The sequence below is a fragment of the Malurus melanocephalus genome, unplaced genomic scaffold (genome assembly GCF_030028575.1).
Source record: "Malurus melanocephalus ecotype Western Australia unplaced genomic scaffold, MMel_1.1 scaffold_96, whole genome shotgun sequence".
Lineage (NCBI taxonomy): Eukaryota > Metazoa > Chordata > Aves > Passeriformes > Maluridae > Malurus > Malurus melanocephalus.
This window is the reverse complement of record NW_026623328.1, coordinates 2122658-2144432: the sequence shown is the minus strand read 5'-3', so window position 1 is coordinate 2144432 and position 21775 is coordinate 2122658. Positions and strand designations below refer to the sequence as shown.

Sequence of the window (21775 nt, the reverse complement as noted above, 5' to 3'; positions counted from 1 at the left end):
CCCTTCCCTTCCCTTCCCTTCCCTTCCCTTCCCTTCCCTTCCCTTCCCACATGGGCTTTGTAGAGTAAATAAAATTTGTAAGCTCCTAAGAGCACATTTACGGTTTGTACCTTTGTGTTCCCTACAACAGCAGTAAGAAATAACCACACGAGCCACTGGTACTACATGGGTCAAACCAGTTTTTCCTTTATTAGGTCCAACTCTGCAGCACTTACATTGTGACTCAATAAAGGAAGAAGTTATTTCAGATAAGATTTAAGGTTTGTCTCTCCAGGTGACTGTGTACAATCAGGTCGCATCAGTGAAACACTTGAGTAATGCACCTGGAACAGAAAAGAACGGGAAAAAACAGAAGAAAAGCCATTGAAGTAGCAGCCCATATATCCAGTTTCCATAAGGTCCCAAATGTGTTATTTCCATCCCTTTTACCCTCAAAGCCCCATTTAACCATCCTCAGCTCAAAAATGCAGGTACTGCATTCCCAGCACAGCTGATTCAGGATCCCTGGCACCAAGATATCATATCCCAGGGCAAGGAGGAGGAGAAGGACTTAAAAGATCCAGAATCAAGYACTATTTGCAGCAGGCTGACACGCTATCTCTATTCTAAGCATTATGTTTAAAAAAAGAATATGACACTGGTCATCTCCTGAGAAAACTGAATTAAGAGGCTTCACTTCCACGAAGATTTTATTTAGGGCTTATTTTATTCTGGGATTATGCACATTAGGTCTCGCCTATACTCTGTCTTTGCCAGGGGTTTTGGGGTACAGCAGTCCTGTGCCAACAGTCCAGGAAGCAACATCAAACCTTACCAACAAGGTTTATGCTTTGTCCAGGCCCAGTTCCTCTGGAGTGGAGATTCCAAGTTCACTCAAAGTTGGTCTAAGCTCCTGGATAACATAAGGATAGATTTCCTTGTGGGGTCCTGCCTTGTCCTGCAAAAGAATCCCAGAAAACAAAGAATGTCTCACATCTCCAAAACCTCCATGCTTGTGGCAGAGCAGAGCTGGTGGCTTCTAGGGCTGAAACAAAAGCCCTGGTTTCTCTTAACTCCCTGGGGAGGCTGGATTCAGATTTCAAGGAGATGGTTTAAGATGTTTTCCAAGCCTACACGGCTTTCTGAGTTACTATTCCCAGCCAGCCCAGCATTCAGTCCCTCAGGAAACCAGTAAGCTTTGTGTTAACATGAAACCATTGATTCTGCCAACAGGAAAAAGTGGTTTCCCTTTGCAGCAGGAAAAAGCCAGGGAAAACTCCCCTGCTGCCGGGCTCCAGCAATGGGAACAGAGCAGTTCCACCCACCTTTACAACTTCTAGGATGCGGACAGCGCTGGCAAAGTCATTTAACCGTCTGCAGGCCCTCAGAGCCGCGTCGATGATTTTGGGCTCCGGGACCAGGTCGTAACCCACCAGTGTGTTTATGCCTGTGGAGACAAGGAAACACCGAGGGAAACCTGGAATCAGGTTGTCACACTCTCAAAAGAAACCTCTTGCTGTCTGTTCCTTTCCTCTCCAACAGAAAAGCCAACACCTTGCCAGCCAGGTGCTGCTAGAATGATCCCTCTGGCTGCAATTACATGCTTATGCAATCACATTTTTAAGGCCTAACTGGGGAAGTTTAAYAAAACTTGGCAACTCCACAGCAAACAATTGGAGACAAGCAGACAAAAAGTCTGCAGTGTGTTATGGCCAAGCCATTGGTCAAAGTCCAAAGAAAAATGAGCGTAGTAGAGCTCAAACACACTTTTCTTGGAGCAAATGTTATTCTCCYTCCCATTCAGGTGTTAAAATCATGGAATCATGGAATAGTTTAGGTTGGAAAGAACCTCAAAGATCWTTTAGCCTACCCCTGTRCCATAGACAGGGACATCTTCCACTATCCCAGGTTACTCCAAGCCCCGTCMAACCTGGCCTTGGACAGTTCCAGGAATGGGGAGTCCACAAAATTCCAAATAAAGTTGTTATTTCTGGTCACAAAACTTACATTTACTCCAGGTTACCCTTCCCTGTTCCCCACGTACCTTTCCTGAGCTCCCAGGCATCGATATCTGGCTTGTTGAAATACGTCACCCAGCGAGCATCAAATTCTTCATCTGACTCTTGTGACCCGTGAGAGTAGCAGCGGGCAGGAAGCACAGCTGAATCCAGTAAAAAAAGGGAAAATAACACTACTTTAGTACTGGCCAAGGCACCAGAAACCATAAAATACACATTTCCCTGGTTAAAGTCACCCTGGATGAGCACTGSATGGATGTAGCTTATTAAATATAACATGGTTTGTGTTGTGGCAAAGTGTCTCTTTTTTTTCCACATCAGATTTCCAAAGTRTTCCCAGAGCACTGGTCAGAGCAGGAAAACACAAACAAAAACCACCTCTGGATAACCAGTCCAGTTCTCTGAAATTCCTATTTTTCTCTAAGATTTTCTCTAACAGGAATTCTCCCTCTTCCTACAGCCAAGYGAGCCAAAGAAACTTAACATGCACATCCTTCATCAACAAAATTCCATGAAAATCCTACAAAGGCTCTCAAAAGCAAAAGGGATGAGATATTCCTTAAAACAGTCTGCTGAAAGATTGAAGGAGGTAAAAAAAGATCACTCTGTGTCTATCCAAGAGAAAAGTCCTGGGTCTCAAGGTTACAATTGCAACCTATATATAACTAAGAATACAACAATAACTAATCACAAAAGCARGTTGTATGCTAATACACAAATTAGTCTGATACAATTATTAATTAGTTTCTTCACTCAACACTATCACAAATTGCTGTTTTTTGGGATGAACTTGTCTTTTTTTTTTGTCCCACAAATGTTGGAACAGTTTTGCAAGGGAACTAAACTAAAGGACCACAAATCTGGTGCTTCCTTTCCTCACTGCTAATCTCACTCCACTAATATTTGCAGAGAGGTTACACACCACATACGACCTTGAAGCTCAAAGCTCTGCTTTACAGAAGTCAAATTTAGCTCCTGACTTTTTCTTTCTTAACCCAGCATGAACCACTCACACTGATCAACTACACAGTGTTTTGTTTAAAAGAAAAAAACAACAACCCAGAACTGGTTTGTATTTTTGTTGATACACTTCTCTTTGGTCTCATTAATGACAGCCCATTTAGCAGGCAATCTGCTCTTTTAACAAAATTTAACGTGGTCCAACATTTCAGCTGCAATTCGGGTTTATGCAATAGAAGCACGAAAATAGCTTTATTTATTTTAGCTATGGAAAAGTAAATAACAGGCCGGAATTAAAATGYTCTTTTGGCTTCTGTAGGGAAATTCCCCTTCCTGTCCCCAGCTCCAAAGCAGACCTTTGACCCTGCTTTCTGCAACAAATCACCTGCACAGCTGAGCTCAGAGCAAGAGCAGGGCTCTGCAAATGCTTCTGCACCCAGGACACTGCTGAAAACCCTTCAGGTTTCAGCTGGTTGAGGGAGAATCCTTGTTTTCCCTAAACAAAAAGAAAATCCTACAGAGAAACAGCAAATCTCAGCTGGAGAAAAACCTAAATTGAATTGCTCAAGTGCCATCTTTAAGTCAAARTGTACAGTCTTTCCTCAACAAAACCATTCCCTGGATCCAGGAGGCAMATACAGACTGTAAGAATGAAAACTCTTGATTTCCAAGGTGTGTTTTTCAGTTGCTGCTACGTTTCTTCGTTTTCCACAGCAATGTTTGTATCTGCATTTCGGAGACGGGACACTGCGAGTCCCTCTGCCCTGAGTTTCGCTGGGGTCCATCAAGGTCACTGTCGACAGCCAAACCTCACCAGCCTATCCACGCTGAGATTCCCAACTCAAGGAAGAACCAAAGGGCAAGTACCTTTACTTTCAAGTGAACTCAACAGGTATCAAGAGCCTGAGAAGCCTAAAATCACCTAATATGACACATAAAACATATTAAACCTCCTCCACTTGGGCCAGAATTGGTCAGTTTTCTCTGGTAATGAGCACAGGAGAAAAACATACATGAAGAAAAATATTAATTTACTGAAAATCAGGCAACAAGGAGCCCAGAGATTAAACAGGGAAAGTTTTGCAGCAACACAAGTGCCCGCAAGGCCACCCCCAATGCAAAAGGGTGGCAGCAGTGTTAAATGGGGTGCCTGTAACACAAGACCTTGGCAAAGCAGACACGGAGCCTGCTGGAAATGAGGCCCAAGAGCAGACGGGATTCAGCAGCTCAAAGGAACCGAGAGCAAAGACTTTTAGTGGATTTAAAATAACAAAAGACCGAGGGTTTTAAGTAGCATCCAAGAAATCTCTGTGCTTATTATTTAAAAAGACACAGAGGCAGGCTCCCTAAGGCAGCTGTTTAACTCACACGTGCCACAGCAGMGGCACATATAGGTCTCCGAGCATTGTTAGTGTCTGTTAATTAGCTATTAATTGCGATGCAGAAGTTAATTAGCTATTAATTGTGGTGCAGTGTGTTCTTTGCAGTGTCTTCCAGCCCCGCCACCCTGGCCACCATCACACCACACAGCCTGAGGCTGGTCTTCCTCCTCTCCCCGTTAACTGGGGCGTTAATAAGGTGTTAATATTATAAATGAAATTAATTCGGGTGTTAATTAGGAGGGTGAGGACTGGCGCGGAGGTGGAGCGGGCCCGGGGATGGCCGGGGCCCCGGTGCTAGGGAGGTCACCGCCGCCCTCCATCAATGTCACCTTGGCGGGGGCCGCGGGGAAAGCGCCGCCGCGCCCCGCTGCAGCCCGCGGGAGGTGCCCGGTGCCCCGTGAGGCGRTACCGGCGGCGGGGTCCCGGTGGCGGCGGCGGGAGCGGCGGGGACGGCCCGCGCTAGGCCGCGGGGTCACCGCAAGGACACGCCGGGCCCCGCCGCCTCACAGCCCGCCGCGCCGGGATTCCGGGGGCCAACCGCGGCGGGATCGCGGCGGGAGGGACGCAGACGCGTGCGGCCGCTCACCTGCGGGGCCGGCGGGCCGGCGGACGGCGGCGCGGAGGCCGGAGACGGCGCAGCGGCGAAGGAGAGAGGCGCTGGCGGCCAGCATGGCGGCGGGGCGTGAGGGAGGGAGACAGCACCGGGTACCGGGGGCGCGCCGCTGGCTCCCGCACCGCACCGGGAGGGAGGGACGGAGGTAAGGGCCGGGGGGGGCCGCGGAGGCGGGTACGGCGGCGCGGCGGGGACGGAGCGGCAGCGCGGGAGGGCGGGAGGCCGCGGGGACGGGCTGGGGGCGCGGCGGGGCGGGGCCGGCGCCATCTTGGGGCGGGGCCGGCCGCCATTTTGTGCGCGAGGGGTGCGGGGGAGGGGTTGCGCGCGTCTCACCGAGGAGCTCTTGAGGGGGTGTTTGGGCTCGGTTTTGAGTGGTTTAGGCTCGGTTTTGTGGGGTTTAACCTTGTTTTGAGGGGTTTAAGCTCGTTTTGGGGGGCTTAAGCTCGTTTTGGGGGATGTGGGCTCGGTTTGGAGGGGTTCGGGCTGCTGCTGCCTCGCGCAGCCATAGCCCCAGCCAAGCCTCCCCGTCTGTGGCAATGGGCACCCGCCCGACCTGGTCGTGTGAGGGGAACGGGCTCAGAGSGGCTGTGCTGCCGCGTCCAGCAGCTCCCCGCTCTCTGATGGTGTCCTTGTCCCCGCACTGCCGGCTGCTGCCCTCAGCCACCATCGCACCGACTCGGGCACGAAATCGCCCCAAAAATCCTCCCTGGGGCTGTGCCTCAGCAGTACCGCATAAAACCATCGTGGTGATCCCACTCACCATGTCCCCTGATATCATCATCCTGTTTAAAATACTTTTTTTTGGGGGGGATAACAGTCATTTTTTATTATGTTCTCAGGTAGGATGCCCTCAGTCCACAGCTGGCAAAGCAAGGTAGTTGAAATCCCCAATGCTACCTCCGTGATTGAAAACTACCTGGCTGTAAATAATAATAATTAAAAAAAATTGCATACTAACAAAATAAGGAGAAATAAGTGATTTTTTATTTTTTTTCCTTGCTCGGAGAAATGTGACGTGGCAGCAGCGAAGGTGAAGGGCTGTTAGTGTTCAACTGTGTGACTCACAGTCTTCAGGCTCTGATCAGAGTGTTCACAGAGGGATTTATTAATTATAGGTTTCTTAATTAATTTATTAGTGATTTTTAGTGCATTTGGGATAGGAGCCTCTACCTCGTGCTCCCGTGTGGGATGGAGGGTTGATCCTGAGTGGGCTCTGCACTGGAGAAAGGAACTGGGAGCCCAAAGCTTTCCCAACCCCAAACCCACCAAATAATGATCATTAACAYAGAAAAACAGTTGGAAATTAATGTTCAAGTGAAGGGAATCAATCTGCAGCAAGGCAGATAAGCACAAGCCTCTTTTCCAAGCAGCAGTTGCCTGCTGAGGGAGATAACAAGGTCATCACCACACACAACAGACTCTGCTTCTTCCTCCTCCTCCTCTCCTTTCATTCCTGCTCCCAGCCAAGCAAGCCCTTGACAAAGAGGGAATGCTGGCTGTCCCTGGAGAGCRGGAGTGAGGCAGGGAGATAAGGCAGCTGCAGCCAGAGCATCCCTCACATGTGGATTTTGGGAAGTGTTTGCTCCCTAATACCGATTAATTCRTCCCGCAGTGCCCCTGGGTGCTGGGCTGAGGGGACCAGGTGGATCAGGGCTTGGCATCCCATAACCCATCCCCCAAATCTCCCCTGTCCCCCCTGGAATGGAGGCTTTGCCAGGTGCTGCCATGCTGGCACAGGAGACCCCAATCCCATTCTTCCAAGGGGCAGGGTTTGGTTGGGGTGCCCTTGTCCTGGGTTGGCAGCAGCCTTCACTGTGCTGATCCGTGCCGTGACCAGCAGCCGAGATGATCCCCCATTTTCCCACAGACATATCTCAACAATTTCTAAAGAGCTTTTATTTTCCATTCATTTCCCTTTACCCCCTGGAGAAGCAGGGATTTTGCTCCAAAAGGCTCTGTAGCCAAGGCACAACCCCAAAACCTCCTCATCTAGTCACAATAACCACCCACCCTGTGCTCCCATTACCCCCAGCTTCCCACACCACGCTTTCCCCGACTCCAGACCAGAGTATCCGATGCGGGTTGTTTTATTTCCTTGCGCTGTCCCACAGGCAGGCAGCACAGTGCAGTGCTTGGCTCCGTGGGTGCAGGGAGGGAGCACCCCCTGTGCTTGTTTGGGTGGTTTTTTTGGGATGAATCACGGCCCCGCGGGATGCCGAGCCCGGCATTAATAACCTTGACAGCTCCTCAGCAGCGAGTTAGATAATGAAGGTTTCATTCCAACAAGCTTGGGGCAAACCCATCTCTCCTGATGGATGAGACGTTGCAGTGAGGGCAAACCCATCTCTCCTGATAGATGAGACATTGCAGTGGGGAGCCATGGTGGTGGTCTGGGCACCCCTCGGCTGCTCTGGCTCTGTAGGAGTCACTGCAGGATGTGGCTGGTGGTCACAGTGTCCCTGGGTGGCTGAATTAGAGATCACCAGCTCCCCCCACCCACATCTTCACCTGCCTAAATCCATAACCAAGAGTTGGTGGGTTTAACCCTTTAACCCCCACCCCAAATCTGGGGACCACCCATCCACAGGGGTCAAGGAGCAGCAAGTAGGGACAGGTCAGGGGGAGCCTGCAGGACACCAGTGACCCCAGAATGGGTGTATATTCCTGCCTTGATACCTGGCTGGTGGGGTGGGAGGCGGTGGGGTCAGGGGTCCAGCTGGCCAGCGGTGGTCCCCGAGCCCCTGGGGCTGTCGGACACCTGTACCTGCAGCTTCTTGGGCAGCAGCTCCTCGCTGGGAGGTGGCAAGGGCCGCTTCAGCCCCTTGGCAGAGGATCCCGATGTGTCTTCTCCCGCCTCGTGCCGGGGCTCTGGGGGCTGGTAGCCCGTCTGGTTGGGATCCAGGGGGTCTCGGGAGAGCAGGATGCAGATGGAAGGGACATTCTTGTGGACGGTCAGGTTCTGTGTAGGGCCATCAGGCAGCGGGTCCTGGTTCTCCCAGACCTCCAGCATGGTTTTGTAGCGTACCTTGGTGACCTGGTGGAGCCCTCCCAGCTTGCGCTTCATGATCTCCACGCAGGTGATGGTCTTGGTGACTGCCCTGCCACAGCCGCTGAACACGATCTGCCGCCTGCCCTTCAGCTCCATCTGGGCCATGGCGAAGTTCATCAGGTTCCTGATCTTGCTGCCCTCCTTCACTTTCATCTCCACCACATCTGGGGGCAGGTCTGGGAAGGGCAGTGGCATCTCCTGCTCTGATGTCCTCACCTTTCGGAAGTTCTCCATCCTGGACTGGGTGGCAGGCTTGGCTCTCCCTCCTTCGGCGGTCATCCTTCACCCCTTCCCGCTGGATCCACACAGGCTCCTAGCCCCCTGGGACCATGGCAGGGCTGACCTTGCTGCCCTCCAGCCCAGCCCTGCTTCCCCTTGGCTCTCCAGGGGCTGGCAGTGGGCTCGGTGGCRGTGCCAGAAGCTGTCTCCTTTGGGAGACAGGGCTGCAGGATCCCCYGGGTGCTCCCAGTTGCTCCCAGCAGGGATAACAGCCTGCTCCGTCTCTCGGTGATGCTTGGGCTCCTCCACTCCCACTGCAGCACTCGCTTCTGCTGCTCTTTGCTTCATTCTGGACTTCAGCAGCCCCCAGAGCTGTTCTGTGTAATTAGCAGATCCTCCCCCTCTCCCTCCCCTCCCCTCCTCCCCCTCCTCCTCCTCCTCCCCTGCTCAGCCGCCCATCCCAGCACCCAGCTCCTGCCTTCATCCCTGCTAGGCAAAGGGGAGGGCAGGGAACCCAGGTCTCCGTCCCGGAACAGGGAAGGGAAGGGAAGRAGGGGAGGGTGGAAGGCAGAGGGAKAAGCTCACTCTTGCCTTCATGATGTTCCCAAAGTCCTGCCCCCTTAAAGAGAACCTGGTCCCTTCTCTCGGCGCTTGCTCCTCTCAAGGACACCCACTGCTAACTGCAAATGTCACCCTGCCTGCCTGCCCTGCAGCATTCCCAGAGGGATGAGGAATCCCAGCCACGCTGTGCCCAGGGATGGCATGAAGATGCAGCAGGTACTTCRGGAAGTACTTTGGAGCCTGAGCTCAACCCTTATTAGCCATCGGAGAAGCCACTGGGACCCGCAGCCAGGAGAGAGCCTGGCAGATGGCATTGCAGCCGGGCATGCATTGAGTGTGCCAGGGCTCTGCTCCCCCCAACACCCCGCATCCTCAACCCTGGCTCTGCTGGCAGGAAAACCTTTCAATTCCCAAAGCTCCGAGGAGCAGATGCTGTGGCAGAGCTGGTTTTCACGGGCGATTTCTTTCTCTCTCCCCCACTCCTCCTCCTTCCCCATCCCTCCCTCTCCCCGCTGCTCTCCCAGTCCCCGTCACTTATCTCCACGTCCCCAGTGTGGAGCTGCCCACTGCGGGCTCACCATTACATGTACTGGCAACAAATCCCAGAAGATCCCTATTGCAGGCCAGGAGATGTCCCCTTCGTGCCCCCAATCCCTTCCCGGGACAGAGGCGATGTCCCTGCCCGGGCTGGCCTTCTGCCTGCTCYTGTCACCTGCCTGTCCCCTCCCGCCCTGCTGGCCGGGGGATCATTGCACAGTGGAAAGACATGTGAGTATTGACTTGCAGTCAAATCTTATCGGCCTCTGGAGGCCCCTGGATTGGTTTCACTCCAAGCAGGGCTTGAAAAAATACATTAATAAATCAATCGATCGATCCCCTTCCCATKGAGGTGAAGGCAGGATGTGACCATCAACTTCTGTCTGGGGTGAATCCCACATCCCTGTGGTCCCCAAAGCAGCTTTTTGTGAGTACCACTGCCTAAATGGGGGCGGATATGGGACATCCCTGATCCAACCATTCGGTTGGGGTTTGGGGGGGGGGGGGTCAGTGTGCAGGGGGATGGGATCCTTCATGCACAAGCAGTGTGCTGGAAAACCCCAGGAGATSCAGAACATTGTTTCCAGATCCATCTAACCCTTCCTGAGGCCCCTTGGGCACAGAGAGGGAAACTGAGGCAAGGCAGACAACACTCCCAGGCTCACCCCCCAGCACCACATCCAGGCTTTGAGCATTCCCAAGTCCCTTCTGGTGCTCTGCAGTAATCAGCATACCTATTCCCTGTGCTCCCACCGTGGATTCCTTACTCCTATGAGACAAAACAATGACATTTCCATCCCTCTCCGCTCGACAACTCTTTATGGCATCCTTGCACAAGGCACTTGGTGCCTTCCTCCAGCGAGGAGGGATGAATTAAACCCCTCAGAGAAACTGCTGCCTTCAAAAGGTGCTAAACCCCTTGGGAAATAATCAGGAAGAGTTTTAGTGAMTGAGGAATCCTTTGGGATATCTAGGTAGCCGGGAGGGTTGTGTAGGCACAGAGGGCTTATGACTCCAGGGCTCTGGGCAAGCCACGTGAATCCCTGGTGCTGGCTGAGCCATCCAGCCCTTTTCCTGGCCCAGAACCAGCGCCTGCCTCCCGTGGCCCATTTTCCATGGCGTTTCCCCACCATCAGATGATGGAAGCAGCAGCAGCTTCTCCCCACCGTCTCTAATTGCTGCTTAACAAACTCTGCTTATCACAGCCTCCAAAATGGAGGCAGGAGAGGTGCAATCACAGAAAGGCTTCCGGAGGGTGYGCTCCCCCCAAGGCCAAGGCTGCACTGGGAGCAGGAGGGAGGCATTAATGACAGGGGCTTATTTTCCCTCTGCAGGCTTAAAATGTAAATGAAATTCATTATTAGCAACTCCGTTGCTAATTACCATCCAAAGCCATTCATTAGCCTGTCAGCTTATTTGTTGGAGGACAACAGAGTGGATGGGTTATTCCAAGCCAAGGAATAGCTGAAATGAGCTCAGCGGGGTGGGAGAGGAAAAGCAGGGATGGGGGGACAAAGGCACAGACAGCTCCAGCCATGGGGGATCAGGGAAACAAAAGCTGGAAAAGAGGATGGGGAGTCCTTTAAAATGGAGAAGAAGCAAATGGGAAAGGCAGAAGTGGTGGGGAAATAAGAGTAAAGGAATTACATCATGAGTATTGTCTGTCTGTCCTTCCTGAGCAGCCACTCTGGTTACAGTGGGACTCAAGGAATGGTTTCTTCTTCCCTTTTCCCATTGCAGTTTCTCTGAGTATCCCAGTACCATCCCTAYACCATGCCAGAGGAGTTCCAAATCTTGCAGGACCCTCTTGCCTGGTCCCAACCCCACAGGAAGTGTGAACCTGGAAGAGCCATTTGGGAGAGGAGCCAAGAGAAGAGCTGATGGTAGCAAGGATGGAGAGGGCTGCTGGGCATGGCATGGAGCCCAGCCAAACCTGGAAAAGTGGGGAAAAAGCCCCCAGAAACATGTTCCTGATGGAGATCAGGGCRGCTGGAGAGGAGCAGTAACCTGAGCCCCTGTCCTCCACCTGCCCTCTCAATATTTTCTTTCATCCAAGGTGACCCTGCTCAGGAACGGGATGGAAAGTGGAAGCATCCGATACAAGGAAAGTGTCGGTGCCATCGCCCATCTCTGCGTCACATCGGCCCGGCTCAGGTCTCAGCCTCTCATCACATTGCACTCGGCAGCAGGCTGATGCCAGGRCTGATTGTAACCCCGGCAAAGGGGGTGCAGAGGGACCCCCAGGATGCCACAGCTGCAGGGATYCCCTGCCCCAATCCTAGCCGGGGTTCTGCAGCTGCTGCTTCCCAGGAGTMGTCCCCAAGGATGTGGGGGGCAGGGGTTGTATCAAGATGCCAGAGGAATCCTTGGAGCATCCTCGGGTGGCACCAGCTCCCTGCTAACTGAGCCCTTATCCCTACGGTAAGCAGAAAATTACAGAGCTCAAGATAATCCTGATTTTGAATAGCCAGACAGTAAAAGAAAAGGGAAAAATCCCTTTTGTAAGACAAATCCCTTTGCAGAGCTCCAGCATGATGAGCAGAGGGATGTTGTGAGGACCCTGAGGCCATTAATCAACCTGAATGTTCTTGACCAACCCCACCTGGGACCCCCACCCATACCCTGCCCAAGGCCCAGGAGCTCTTTTTCAGCCCAACCCAAGGGACTCAGTCCTAGTCTAAGCTGTGTCAGGACTGATGTCTGGATCAGCAGCAGCTGGTCTGGACTCCAACCCACAGACTGACCCTAAACTGGACCTGTGGATTGATTTCTTTGGTTTTGAACCTGTTTGCTTGCTGGGAATTTGCTGCTTGGTCTAGCCTCTTCTTTGGGTCCCCAGCCTGCCCTGCTTAGGGAGCGTGGGATGGGCAGGGAGGCTCTTCCCTCTGTTATCCCCTTGGCTCCCCAGGCATTCCCTGTGAAGGAGGGGGRCACACATCCCTTTGATTTCTGACTATCCCTGATTGGAAAACCTGCAGGCTGATGGGAATGTGGTAGTAGTGAGGGCAAGGATCAGCTCTGCAGGTGACCTTTACCAAAGCCTCAGTGGGATGGGAAGGACCTGRGGCAGCAGAGATGCAGGTGGGGAGGCAATTTAGGTGAGAGAAAGATCAAAATARGAAACAAGGGACAAGAAATCAGCCCCAAATCCCTGGAGTGCTCAGGGGCTCTCCAAGGCTCCAGTGCTTGGCAGGAGTGGGGATCCCTGACCCCATCCCCTTCTCCCTTTCCCTGCAGCTGGGCAGAGGATAGAGCTGGATGTGCAGGGGTCCCTGCTCTCTGTGGGGAATAACTCAAGGTCTTAGACCCAGAAAGGGGTCAGAGTGGACAGCTGGGGMCCCTGCTATGGGGTCATCTGTGGCATGCTGGTTTTCCTGCTTCCCTCTATTTTGCCATCTGTGAAGCAGGCGTTTTCCCTGTTTCTGCCAGGTTTCCTTCCTTGCATCCCCACAGCAACACTGTTCCCCTGCCGAGGGGGTTTGGCCACCAGGGCTCACTGGTGTAAAGAGGTTTTACTGCTTCCTTGCCCAGCTCTTCACATCTTCCTGTGGTGGGACACTGTCCCTGCTGACCCTCCGCGATCCTCGGAGAAGGGAGGATGATTTAGTAGTTAAGTAAAGTAATTTTCACAACACTTCACTGATATTCTCACAAGCACTAAGGCAGGAGGTCCAAGTGGTGTGCACAGAACTCTGTGATTACATTGAGGACAAGGGACACAGCCTATGGTGTCCTCAGACTGATTTGGGATTTATATCCCTTTTAGGAGCTTTTGATCCCTATCCTATTTGAGAATCAATCCAGTCCCTTCCCTTGCCCTTTACATCCCAATCTTGGCATCGCTGGCAAAGCCACTTCTTCATGCAAGCCACTAATTACTACTCCCAGAATGAAGCACAGCAGGGTGTGGACATGGAATAYCCCAAACTTGGCCTAGCTGGTGGGACCTGCTGGCTTCCCATTGCCTAYTGGATACAGGGAGCCTGCATGCCCTGCCAGGGGCTGTCCCCCAGAGCCTCTGCGCTACCATGGTGGTCTTCAATCCACGTGGTGCTTGCCATGCCCTGCGTTGGGGTCACTGCACCCCTGCCCCACAGAGCCCCGACCCCAATAAAGACCTCAAGCCACACAGAGCACTCCCAACCTCATGCAGCCCCCACTCCTATAGAGCCCCAGCCCCATGGTGCTCCCACAGCCCTATAGAGACCCCCCTCCTAGAGAGCCCTCCCAGCCCTATAAAGCCTCCATCCCTACGGAGCCCCCCACAGAGGCCCCGCCCCTTTCCACCTGGCCCCGCCCCTCCCACCTGGCCACGCCCCTCCGTCCGGCGGCATCAGGACCCTGGACAGCGTTGGGCGCTCTCGCGAGATCCCGGCGCTGCCCATAGCCCGGGCGGCGGTGGCGCCGCAGTCTCGCGAGAGCGCGGTCGCTGCGGCAGGAGCAGCACCGGGCGGGCGGGCGGCCGCCGCCACCCGCCGGGGACCGGAGGGGACGGGACGGGTCACGCCACGTGGTGAGTCCCGGGGTTGTGGAGAAGGGAAATGCCTCGGGGGGGAGGGCGCTGCATGCTCCCCCCAGGRGGTTGAGCGCCCTTTGCACCGACCCCCCCGCTCTGCACCCCATTTGCGGGGGGGGGATGCGCGGCGTGGGGGCAGCCGCGGTGACCCTGCACACGCGTGGGTGCACCGGGGAACGAGGGAGGGSTGGGCCGCCCTTCTCCCGGATCCAGGCCACTGCTGGGAGGCTGCGCCCGGCTTTGAGGTGGGGATGCGTGGGGCACGCAGCCCTTCACGCGTGGAGCTCCACGGGCAGCGATCCGCGGCGAGGCCGAGCCCTGCCTGCCCTCCCCAAACCCACCCCACGCACCAGAGGGGTTTCTCCTCGATGCYATCACCCATGCGATGAGCCCCCCCTTTTCCAACCGCTCCACCATATTCCAACCCCTGCACCATATTCCTAGTTTTGCAAAAGAAACCCCACCCGAATTTATCAAAATCCCGGTGTTTTCGCCCCACGGTGGCGCAGGTGTCGGGTCGGGGGGCGCCTGGTCAGGTGTCCCCGCTCCCGGCACACGTGGGTAGGGGCGGCCGGGGGGACGTCACCGCGCCCGAGGAGCTCGTATTTATAGCACTGGCGGGATAGAAGCATCCGGGGGCTGCCGGCGGATGTCGGGAGACGGCGAGCCCTGGGCGTTCGCTGTGCCTGGCCCGTGTTTTCGGCGCTGGGCAGTGGTTGAAGGGTGGGGAAAGACCCCTAGAGAGAGCCTCCCAAATCCGCCCKGGAGCCCTATGCACCAACTGCCGCGACCCCGTGTCCTGGGAAATGTGTTGGCTGCTGCCAGCTCTGTCTGGATAGCTGGGAGAAGGCAAAACCTGCAGGCAGGTGGGGATACGCCATCTTCACATTTCTATTTAAAACCTCAGCTCTTATTTTGTGCTTTAATTTGCCTTAATTCTCATTTCTGGCACAGATCTGAGCATGGAATGGTCTGGGATGGTCCTGGGATGCTGAGCTCCCTCCTTTCACACCTGCATGCTCTGGCATGAGGTGCCAAATGACATGAGTAATTGTTAAGCCAGGCACCCAAGTGACTCATTAGTGACAATCGCCACTGATTTAGGTTTTTTCCAATTGATTTCTCTGCTCTGATATCCCTGCTCCCTTTTTGGCCTTGTTTTTGGCTTGGACTTACAGAGATGGCAGCTACAAGGCAGCCAGGTAGTCCCCTGTGCTGGAATTCAGCAAAAATAATAATAATGATTTTTTTAAAAATTATTTTGGGGCCAGGTAATGACCACAAGGGTTTCAAACTGCCCTCAGCCACCTCCTTTCCCTGCTGTCCTACCTGGCCCTCTTCTGGATGTAGGTCAGTCAGGAGTGGGAGGCCCCACATCACTGGATCCTCTCGTAATCTTCCGCCTTAACTGGTACATAAGCCTCAGCCAGAGGAGTCAGGATTTATCCCACTGCCAGCCAGGTGCCAGCCTGAATGTGTGATAGTCCAGAGTGTCACAGAAATGAAGCAAACTGTGCTGTCCTTGAGTTGTTTTGGAACAGGGAGGAAGGTAAAGGCTCTTGCAGWGGTCCCTGACTGCTCCAATCACCTTTTCTCTTGTTCTCCTCCAGCTTTACTAAAGCTCCCACACTTTTCCCAAGTATTTTTCCTGAGGAGCAGAGAGGCTGAGCGTGTGCCGGCATGGCAGGTATGGAGGGGCTCTGAAGCACACTGGGGGCTTTACTGGCCATAATGTCACCTTATTAGTCACCAGAGGGGTGGTGGGTGTCCATGGCTGCAGGATCTGTGTGGCCAGTGAGGGCCGAATTTGATCCTTTTGGGTGGCTTKATGGTGGTTTCCATGAGAAATCTTTAATTCATGGGTAAAACTTGTCAGTTCTTGGGGCTATTTAGGAAACCTCTTGGGTTTTGTTCAGCTCTGAGCAGTGCCTGACGCCGATTAAACTTTTCCTTGCAGAAAAGGTGAACAACTTCCCTCCCCTGCCCAAGTTCATCCCCCTGAAGCCATGTTTCTACCAGGACTTCGACGCGGAGATCCCGCCGCAGCACCGGACCATGGCCAAGCGGCTTTACTACCTCTGGATGCGTGAGTGGCTGGGTGGGAATGGCTCCAGTGGCATTTGTTTGCTCTCCAAAGGCTGCTCCTCTGGGAGCTGCCAGCTGAAAGAGCAGGGCRAGGTCAGGAGAAGCCCTTCTCCCCCTCCAGGCCTTGGTGTCTCCTGTTAAAACTCCCAGGAATGGGACGTGGGCTGCAGCATCCCAGGGATCCCAACTGTTCCAGCTTCCAGGATGSAGCTGTGGAGCTCAGTGTCCCAGGGCCATTGGTGGTGATGTTAATGTCCTGCTGCAAGGAGATGGCTCAGACTGGAGGGCTGGTGTGCCTGCTCCCCAAAAAGTGGAGCTGGAGGCTTCCCGGAGCTTGCCTGTTCCTCTTGCATGCCTCTGTGTGCCGTGCTGTGCTAACAGAGCTGTCACCAGCTTCCAGCTCTTCAAACTATCCTGGATCTCTCTTCTTCACCAACCCCGCGCAGGGAATAGAGCCAGGAGGACAGGTCACACTCCAGCAAAGGTGGAAACATGTCCAGCTCAGGGCAAGCTGGCACCAGCATTTAATTTCATTTTAGAAGAACTTCGTTCCCTTATCAGGTGTTTTCCCTGAACTTTGGAAGCATCAGTGCCCAGGGAGTGCCTTGTGCTTTTGAAACGGGTTAGGAGGAGCTGAGAGTTGTGTGTTCCTGCTTTTGGCACCACACCAGGCTGTGTCCTGTGACCCTGGGGTAGCTTCGTCACATCAGGAGGGTTAGCTTGTTTAGGAATGGCAGGAAAAAAAAGCTGTGCTTCCCTGGGGAAGCTCTTRGGGGTGTTCGGTTCCCTCCCTGTCCCAGTCAGGCTGTTCTTCCTCTTAATGTAACAGAGCTCGGTTCTTGCTCCACAGCACAAGCACCAGCTCTCAGAGCCAGTTGTTGTCCTTTGGTTTGTGCCTCTGGAGCTCCTCTCTGGGTCATTTTCTCCCCAGCAGCCCCTCAGACACCCAGCACAGAGTGGCTGGCAGGTCCCTCCATGTCCTTTAGGGCAGCTCAGGCAGCTGAGCTCCTTCCCTTGCCAGCTGCAGCTCTCAGGCAGGCGGCGGTGGGAGGGCTTTCGTTCTCGTCGAAATAATGAATCATTCTCCGAACTCGGAGGCGTCAGAATGCAGCTGAGCCTTCTCTGCTTTGTCCTGTGTCTGCTGAGCTGAGATTCATAGTCGGAGCCCTTGTGTGGCCTGACCCCAAGCAGGGGTGGGCGAGGGAAACGTGTCACCCCCTGAACTGGCGAGGCGGGGTCGGGAGTTCAGGATTTTGGCTCTCAGTGGTGCTCGGTGAGCTCCTGCACAAGCTCCTTCAGCAAAGCTGTATCTGGAGCAAGTGAAAAAGCTTYACTTTGATTCATCCCATTTCCTTCTGTTAGTGGAAATGTGTCCTGGCTCAATGGGAGCGGGAGGATGTGACTCCTGCCAATTCTCAGATGCCTGGATCTGCTTAGGGAATTATAACTCTGAGTGATACATTGACTCTTCTCCTATTACACAGCTGAGGCTTCACCCCCTTTAGCCCAGCCAGCCTCAGAATGTGCTCCCAGCTTAATTTAAGGGTAGTCCAGCTAGGGCAAGACTCTGAGGCTGCATCCCTGGGGTCGGGGTCCTCGGTGTCCCRGTGCCACCCTTGCGTCCGCGCTACTCTGCTCTGTGTGTGTGTGTGTTTGCAGTGAACAGCATCACCTTGGCGGTGAATCTCGTGGGCTGCCTCGCGTGGCTCATTGGAGGCGGCGGAGCTGTAAATTTTGGACTGGCAATTCTCTGGCTCATTCTCTTTACGCCCTGCTCCTATGTCTGCTGGTTTAGACCTATTTACAAAGCTTTCAAGTAAGTGGTCGCACCTGAGCCTGGTTTCCTTTTGCCTTGTTTTCCTTCGTAAATGGTCAGTGTTTAGCTTGGGGCATTGCCTAAATAATTGAGGGAACTCCTTTCTGTGCAGCCCTTTCTTAGCTTTACTTTCTAACCTTCAAAACAAGGGTTTTTGGGATTTCCTGAGGGTCAGACCCCCAATCAGGTGATGTAAGGACACTCTCGGTGTGCCTCTGTGCAGTGTGGGGGAGAGTGGTGAAGATGTGGTTGGAGTTCCACTTTTCCTTTCATCCCTGAGGCATCTTCTATACCTTCCCACTGGTCCTCGAGGTGTTTGTATGTATTATCCATGGTGCTGAGGTCAAGCCCCAAACGTAGAGAACTGGGGGTATATTTATGCCCCATGTGGGGTGGTGTGAGCTGAGAGCCATGTCCCCACACAGATGTCCACAAGCCCAGCTGACTGAACCATGGGGAGGGTCTGGTACCCTGTGGCTTTCCCAGGTGCCCCTTGACCACCTCCAGCCTCTTGCAGTTCCTCCTTTGCCTTAAATTTTGCTTTTCATCACCCTCCTAAACCACAGCCAGGTCTGACACATGGCAGCATCTCCCTTACGTTGGAGTGCAGCAGGGATGGAGATGCAGGGAATGACTGAGCCTTCTCTTGCAGGACAGACAGTTCCTTCAGCTTCATGGCCTTCTTCTTCACCTTCATGGCCCAGCTGGTGATCAGCATTATCCAGGCAGTGGGGATCCCTGGATGGGGCGTCTGGTAAGGAAATGCTGCTGTGTTGGGTACGAGGGTGGGCASCGTGGTGTTTTAACATCCTCAGTGGGGAAGATGGTTTGAGGAGCTGGGAGGGCTGCTAGCAGTTTGGGAAAGCTGGTGATTGAACTGGTTGTTTCCATCTCCTTGCAGTGGCTGGATTGCAGCAATTTCCTTCTTTGGGACCAACGTGGGCTCAGCTGTGGTGATGCTGATCCCCACYGTGCTCTTCACGGCCATGGCAGTGTTCTCCTTCATTGCTCTCACCATGGTATGGCAGGAGTAACGGGGGTGCCATGTTGTTTCGGGGGACTCTGCRCCAGCTGCAGGCACTCAGCCCCTCTGGATTTTCCCTGCAGGTGCACAAGTTTTACCGGGGCAGTGGTGGCAGCTTCAGCAAAGCGCAGGAGGAGTGGACCACGGGGGCATGGAAGAACCCCCACGTGCAGCAGGCAGCCCAGAATGCGGCCATGGGGGCGGCCCAGGGCGCGATGATGCAGCACGAGACGCAGTACTCGGCCACCCCCAACTACACCTACTCCAACGAGATGTGAGAAGCAGCAGGACTCTGTCCTCGGGAGGAAGAGCTGGGGGGGGGAAAGGGAGGAGGAAGAGGAGGAGGAAGGCTGAGCCGAGTTTCTGCAGCTATCTCAGAAAGTCGGAGTGTACCATAATGGTGGTTCTTTTCCTGTCTTTGTAACGAGATCCTTTGGGTTTTTTTCTTTCTCTTTTTGTTTTTTTTTTCCTTTTTCTTGTCTTGAGCTGTTCTTTTCTCCTTTCTTTTTTGTTCTGAAGAGGCCGTGAGTTGACCTGCAGGGCTCTTGTTGTGCGTGGTAGTCAGTGTCTGTTCACGTGTCTTCTTTTTCCCTGTGGAATAGTGTACGGTGGTGGTTTTTTAATTACTGTGGTGATAGGTGTATGTTAGAACCTCATCAGCCAAAAGCCCCCCCCACCCCCAAAAAGGGAAAAACAGTAACCAGCACCCATCTTCCCTCTTGGAATAAGCCCTGAACCACGGGATTTTGACGTGTGTGAGTTTTCTCTTTCAGTTGGTAGTGTCCAGCCACTTGCCACTGTCTCAGCAAGGGCAAGCAATCCTGGGAATTCTCCTTTTTCTTTTGCTTTTTAATGAGCAGGTGGCTGGCTGATTTAGCATTTAAAAAAAAAAAAGAAAAGAAAAAAAAGGGAAAAAAAAAATATAAGAAACCCTCAATCCTGCTGTTGATATGCTGGAAGCCAAGAGATTCCTAATCTACACCCTGGCTCAGGATCTACAACTTCTCTCAGTGTGTGGTGTTGTAAGTGAGTAGTTTACACTTTGACGTGGAGGACCAGTGTGTGTGCGTGTGTGTGTGTGTTGGGGTGCAAGAACAGGTTTTCCCTGCGGGATACAACCATCCCATTCTGGATTCTGCATCCTGAGTCTGTTTTTTTTTAAAGGCTTCTGTTTTGAAAAGCAGCTGTAAAAGCGGCAGAGCGTTCCTCAGAGGACCTACTCTTGGGCAAGGCTGCGGGTCAAATCTTGCCACCCCRTATCCCAGCACATCCAAGCAGTCTCCCTGATCATGGAAATAGCCAGGCCAAGATCTGTCCCTGTTAGCTTTGGAGGTTTGTGCTAATTTAAGGCTCTTAGGGAAACCTCCAGGCTGGAGGGAAGGACTCCTGCTCACTTGCGCTGTTAAGAAGCGTGGTGAGATGTGGCCGTGTGTTTTCCTGGTACAGGAATCTCTGTCAGGCCCAGTTTGGGGATGTTGGATATTCAATAATGATCCTGAACCCTAGCAGGAAGGAGGCAGCTGAGCTCAGACTAACACCTCTAGGGGAAGGTGACTGGCACACCATGGAAAAGATAATRAGTGGGAGCATAAATGGGATGGATGCTGCAGGGCAGGAGTAGGGAAAGCTACTTCTTTGAGATGCTTTTCAACTCTAAATGCACTTTAAATAAGCCAAATTTTTCTCCAAGTCCTCGAAAAGCAGCCCTAACAGAATCCAATCCAGCCCCTTGGCTCCAATACTTCCTGCCTGGCATAGGGAAGGAGCTTGGTGTGCCACCAGCCAGGACTGTGTGAGTCCCCAGCCCCTTATCTGTCCCCTCTGGCCCTCCAGTGATGCTTGGATGTGACCCCTACCCCTGAGAATCACCCCWAAAAGGACCTTCTCTTCTCCAGCAAAGCACACCAAGACTAGTTTCCTTTTTAAGGGTATCACTCCCGTCATTCTGCAATAGGCAGTCGTCTCTTGACCAGACTAAAATGCAGCTACTGATAAAATGCCTGTCTGTGTGTGTGTGTATATATTTATGTATAAAATGTCAGGAGAAAAGTAATCCTTTGCTAAGCCTATTATGTACTTAATCAGGTTTAAATATTGTGCAATCCATTTCTAGCTCGCCTAAAACTTACTCTGCCAAACCACGTGCTCTGTCATCCGTGTCTGAGAAATGATGGATTCAGTGACTTCACCTTTTGCATTGACAATAAGATGCATCAATAATAACTGTAACRAGCTGTAACTAACAGACATTGCTTCAGCACCTAACGCTCCTCTCCGATGTGTCTCCTGAGTGTGTGAGCGCTGAAATGTTGCCCCTGTGGCTCCAACCAGGTGGGAAACTCGCCCCTCCCTGCTCTCACCTTGGATATTTTTAAGCTGTCCCTGTTGCAGGTGGGGCTGATGTGGTTGTGATCAAAGCGTGGTGCTCCTGAAGCCCACGGGGTGGGAGAGGTGGGGTGTTCCTGCTGCTGGGCAAGAGGCAGCTYGGGATAGAACACACCTGGAGTTTTCCTGAGGTCTCCCTGTTGCTCTTTGTGTCCTGCAGTCAGCAAAGCAGAGCTCTCTGCCTCTTGCWTTCCTTGCTGCTTGTTTGTAGCTGATACCAAAATGTCCAAATAACTGCTGCTTTTGAGCTGTATCTGCGAAGGGCTGGGAACMAYGTGCTGCCCCAGATCTGTYGTGCCGACATCATYGTGGAATGGTTTGGGTTGGAAGGGACCTTCAAACCCACCCAGCAGTGACACCTCCCACTATTGCAGGCTGCKCCARACACCACCCAGCCTGSCCTTGGACACTTCCAGGGATCCAGGAGCAGCCACAGCTGCTCTGGGCAATCTGTCCCATGGCCTCACTGCCCTCACAGCGAGGAATTCTTTCCCAATTTTCCACCTATCCCTGYTCTCTGGCAGTGGGAAGCCACTCCCCGTTGTCCTCTCTGTGCGTCAGACAATAAACATTGACTTCTTTAACCCACTTTCCCCAACCAGCTCTGTGGCTGCCCTGATTCCTGCAGGAA

The 21775-nt window shown here is 53.2% G+C and overlaps 4 protein-coding genes across 4 annotated transcripts in view; 1 reads left to right on the top strand and 3 right to left on the bottom strand.

Moving 5' to 3' along the window:
• Positions 1-380, bottom strand: part of FAM219B (family with sequence similarity 219 member B) — a 5152-nt gene extending 4772 nt beyond the window's left edge. The window contains exon 1 of the mRNA XM_057368765.1: positions 324-380. Within this exon, the coding sequence (XP_057224748.1) occupies positions 324-380 (57 nt within the window). The remainder of the gene's footprint in view (positions 1-323) is intronic.
• On the bottom strand, positions 157-5219 carry LOC130575075 (cytochrome c oxidase subunit 5A, mitochondrial). The gene is given in 7 exon segments (XM_057368746.1): positions 157-323; positions 815-937; positions 1305-1426; positions 2024-2140; positions 4926-5035; positions 5037-5113; positions 5115-5219. Coding segments are annotated over 6 exon segments (645 nt in total). The 3' UTR covers positions 157-323; positions 815-823.
• Positions 5220-6791: 1572 nt separating this feature from the next.
• Positions 6792-8613, bottom strand: RPP25 (ribonuclease P and MRP subunit p25). The gene has a single exon (XM_057368615.1). It carries the CDS (start codon positions 8278-8280, stop codon positions 7657-7659), a length of 624 nt encoding a protein of 207 aa, XP_057224598.1. The 5' UTR covers positions 8281-8613; the 3' UTR covers positions 6792-7656.
• A 5111-nt stretch (positions 8614-13724) lies between these two features.
• SCAMP5 (secretory carrier membrane protein 5) lies at positions 13725-21047 on the top strand. Its single transcript, XM_057368744.1, has 7 exons — positions 13725-13831; positions 15445-15521; positions 15792-15920; positions 17579-17735; positions 18388-18489; positions 18637-18754; positions 18843-21047. The coding sequence occupies exons 2-7, from the start codon at positions 15515-15517 to the stop codon at positions 19035-19037; spliced, it is 708 nt and encodes a 235-aa protein (XP_057224727.1). The 5' UTR covers positions 13725-13831; positions 15445-15514; the 3' UTR covers positions 19038-21047.
• Positions 21048-21775: the final 728 nt, after the last annotated feature.

Bases quoted from the DNA above. Each gene is read 5' to 3' on its own strand.
- RPP25 (XM_057368615.1), bottom strand. From the start codon at position 8,280: ATGACCGCCGAAGGAGGGAGAGCCAAGCCTGCCACCCAGTCCAGGATG.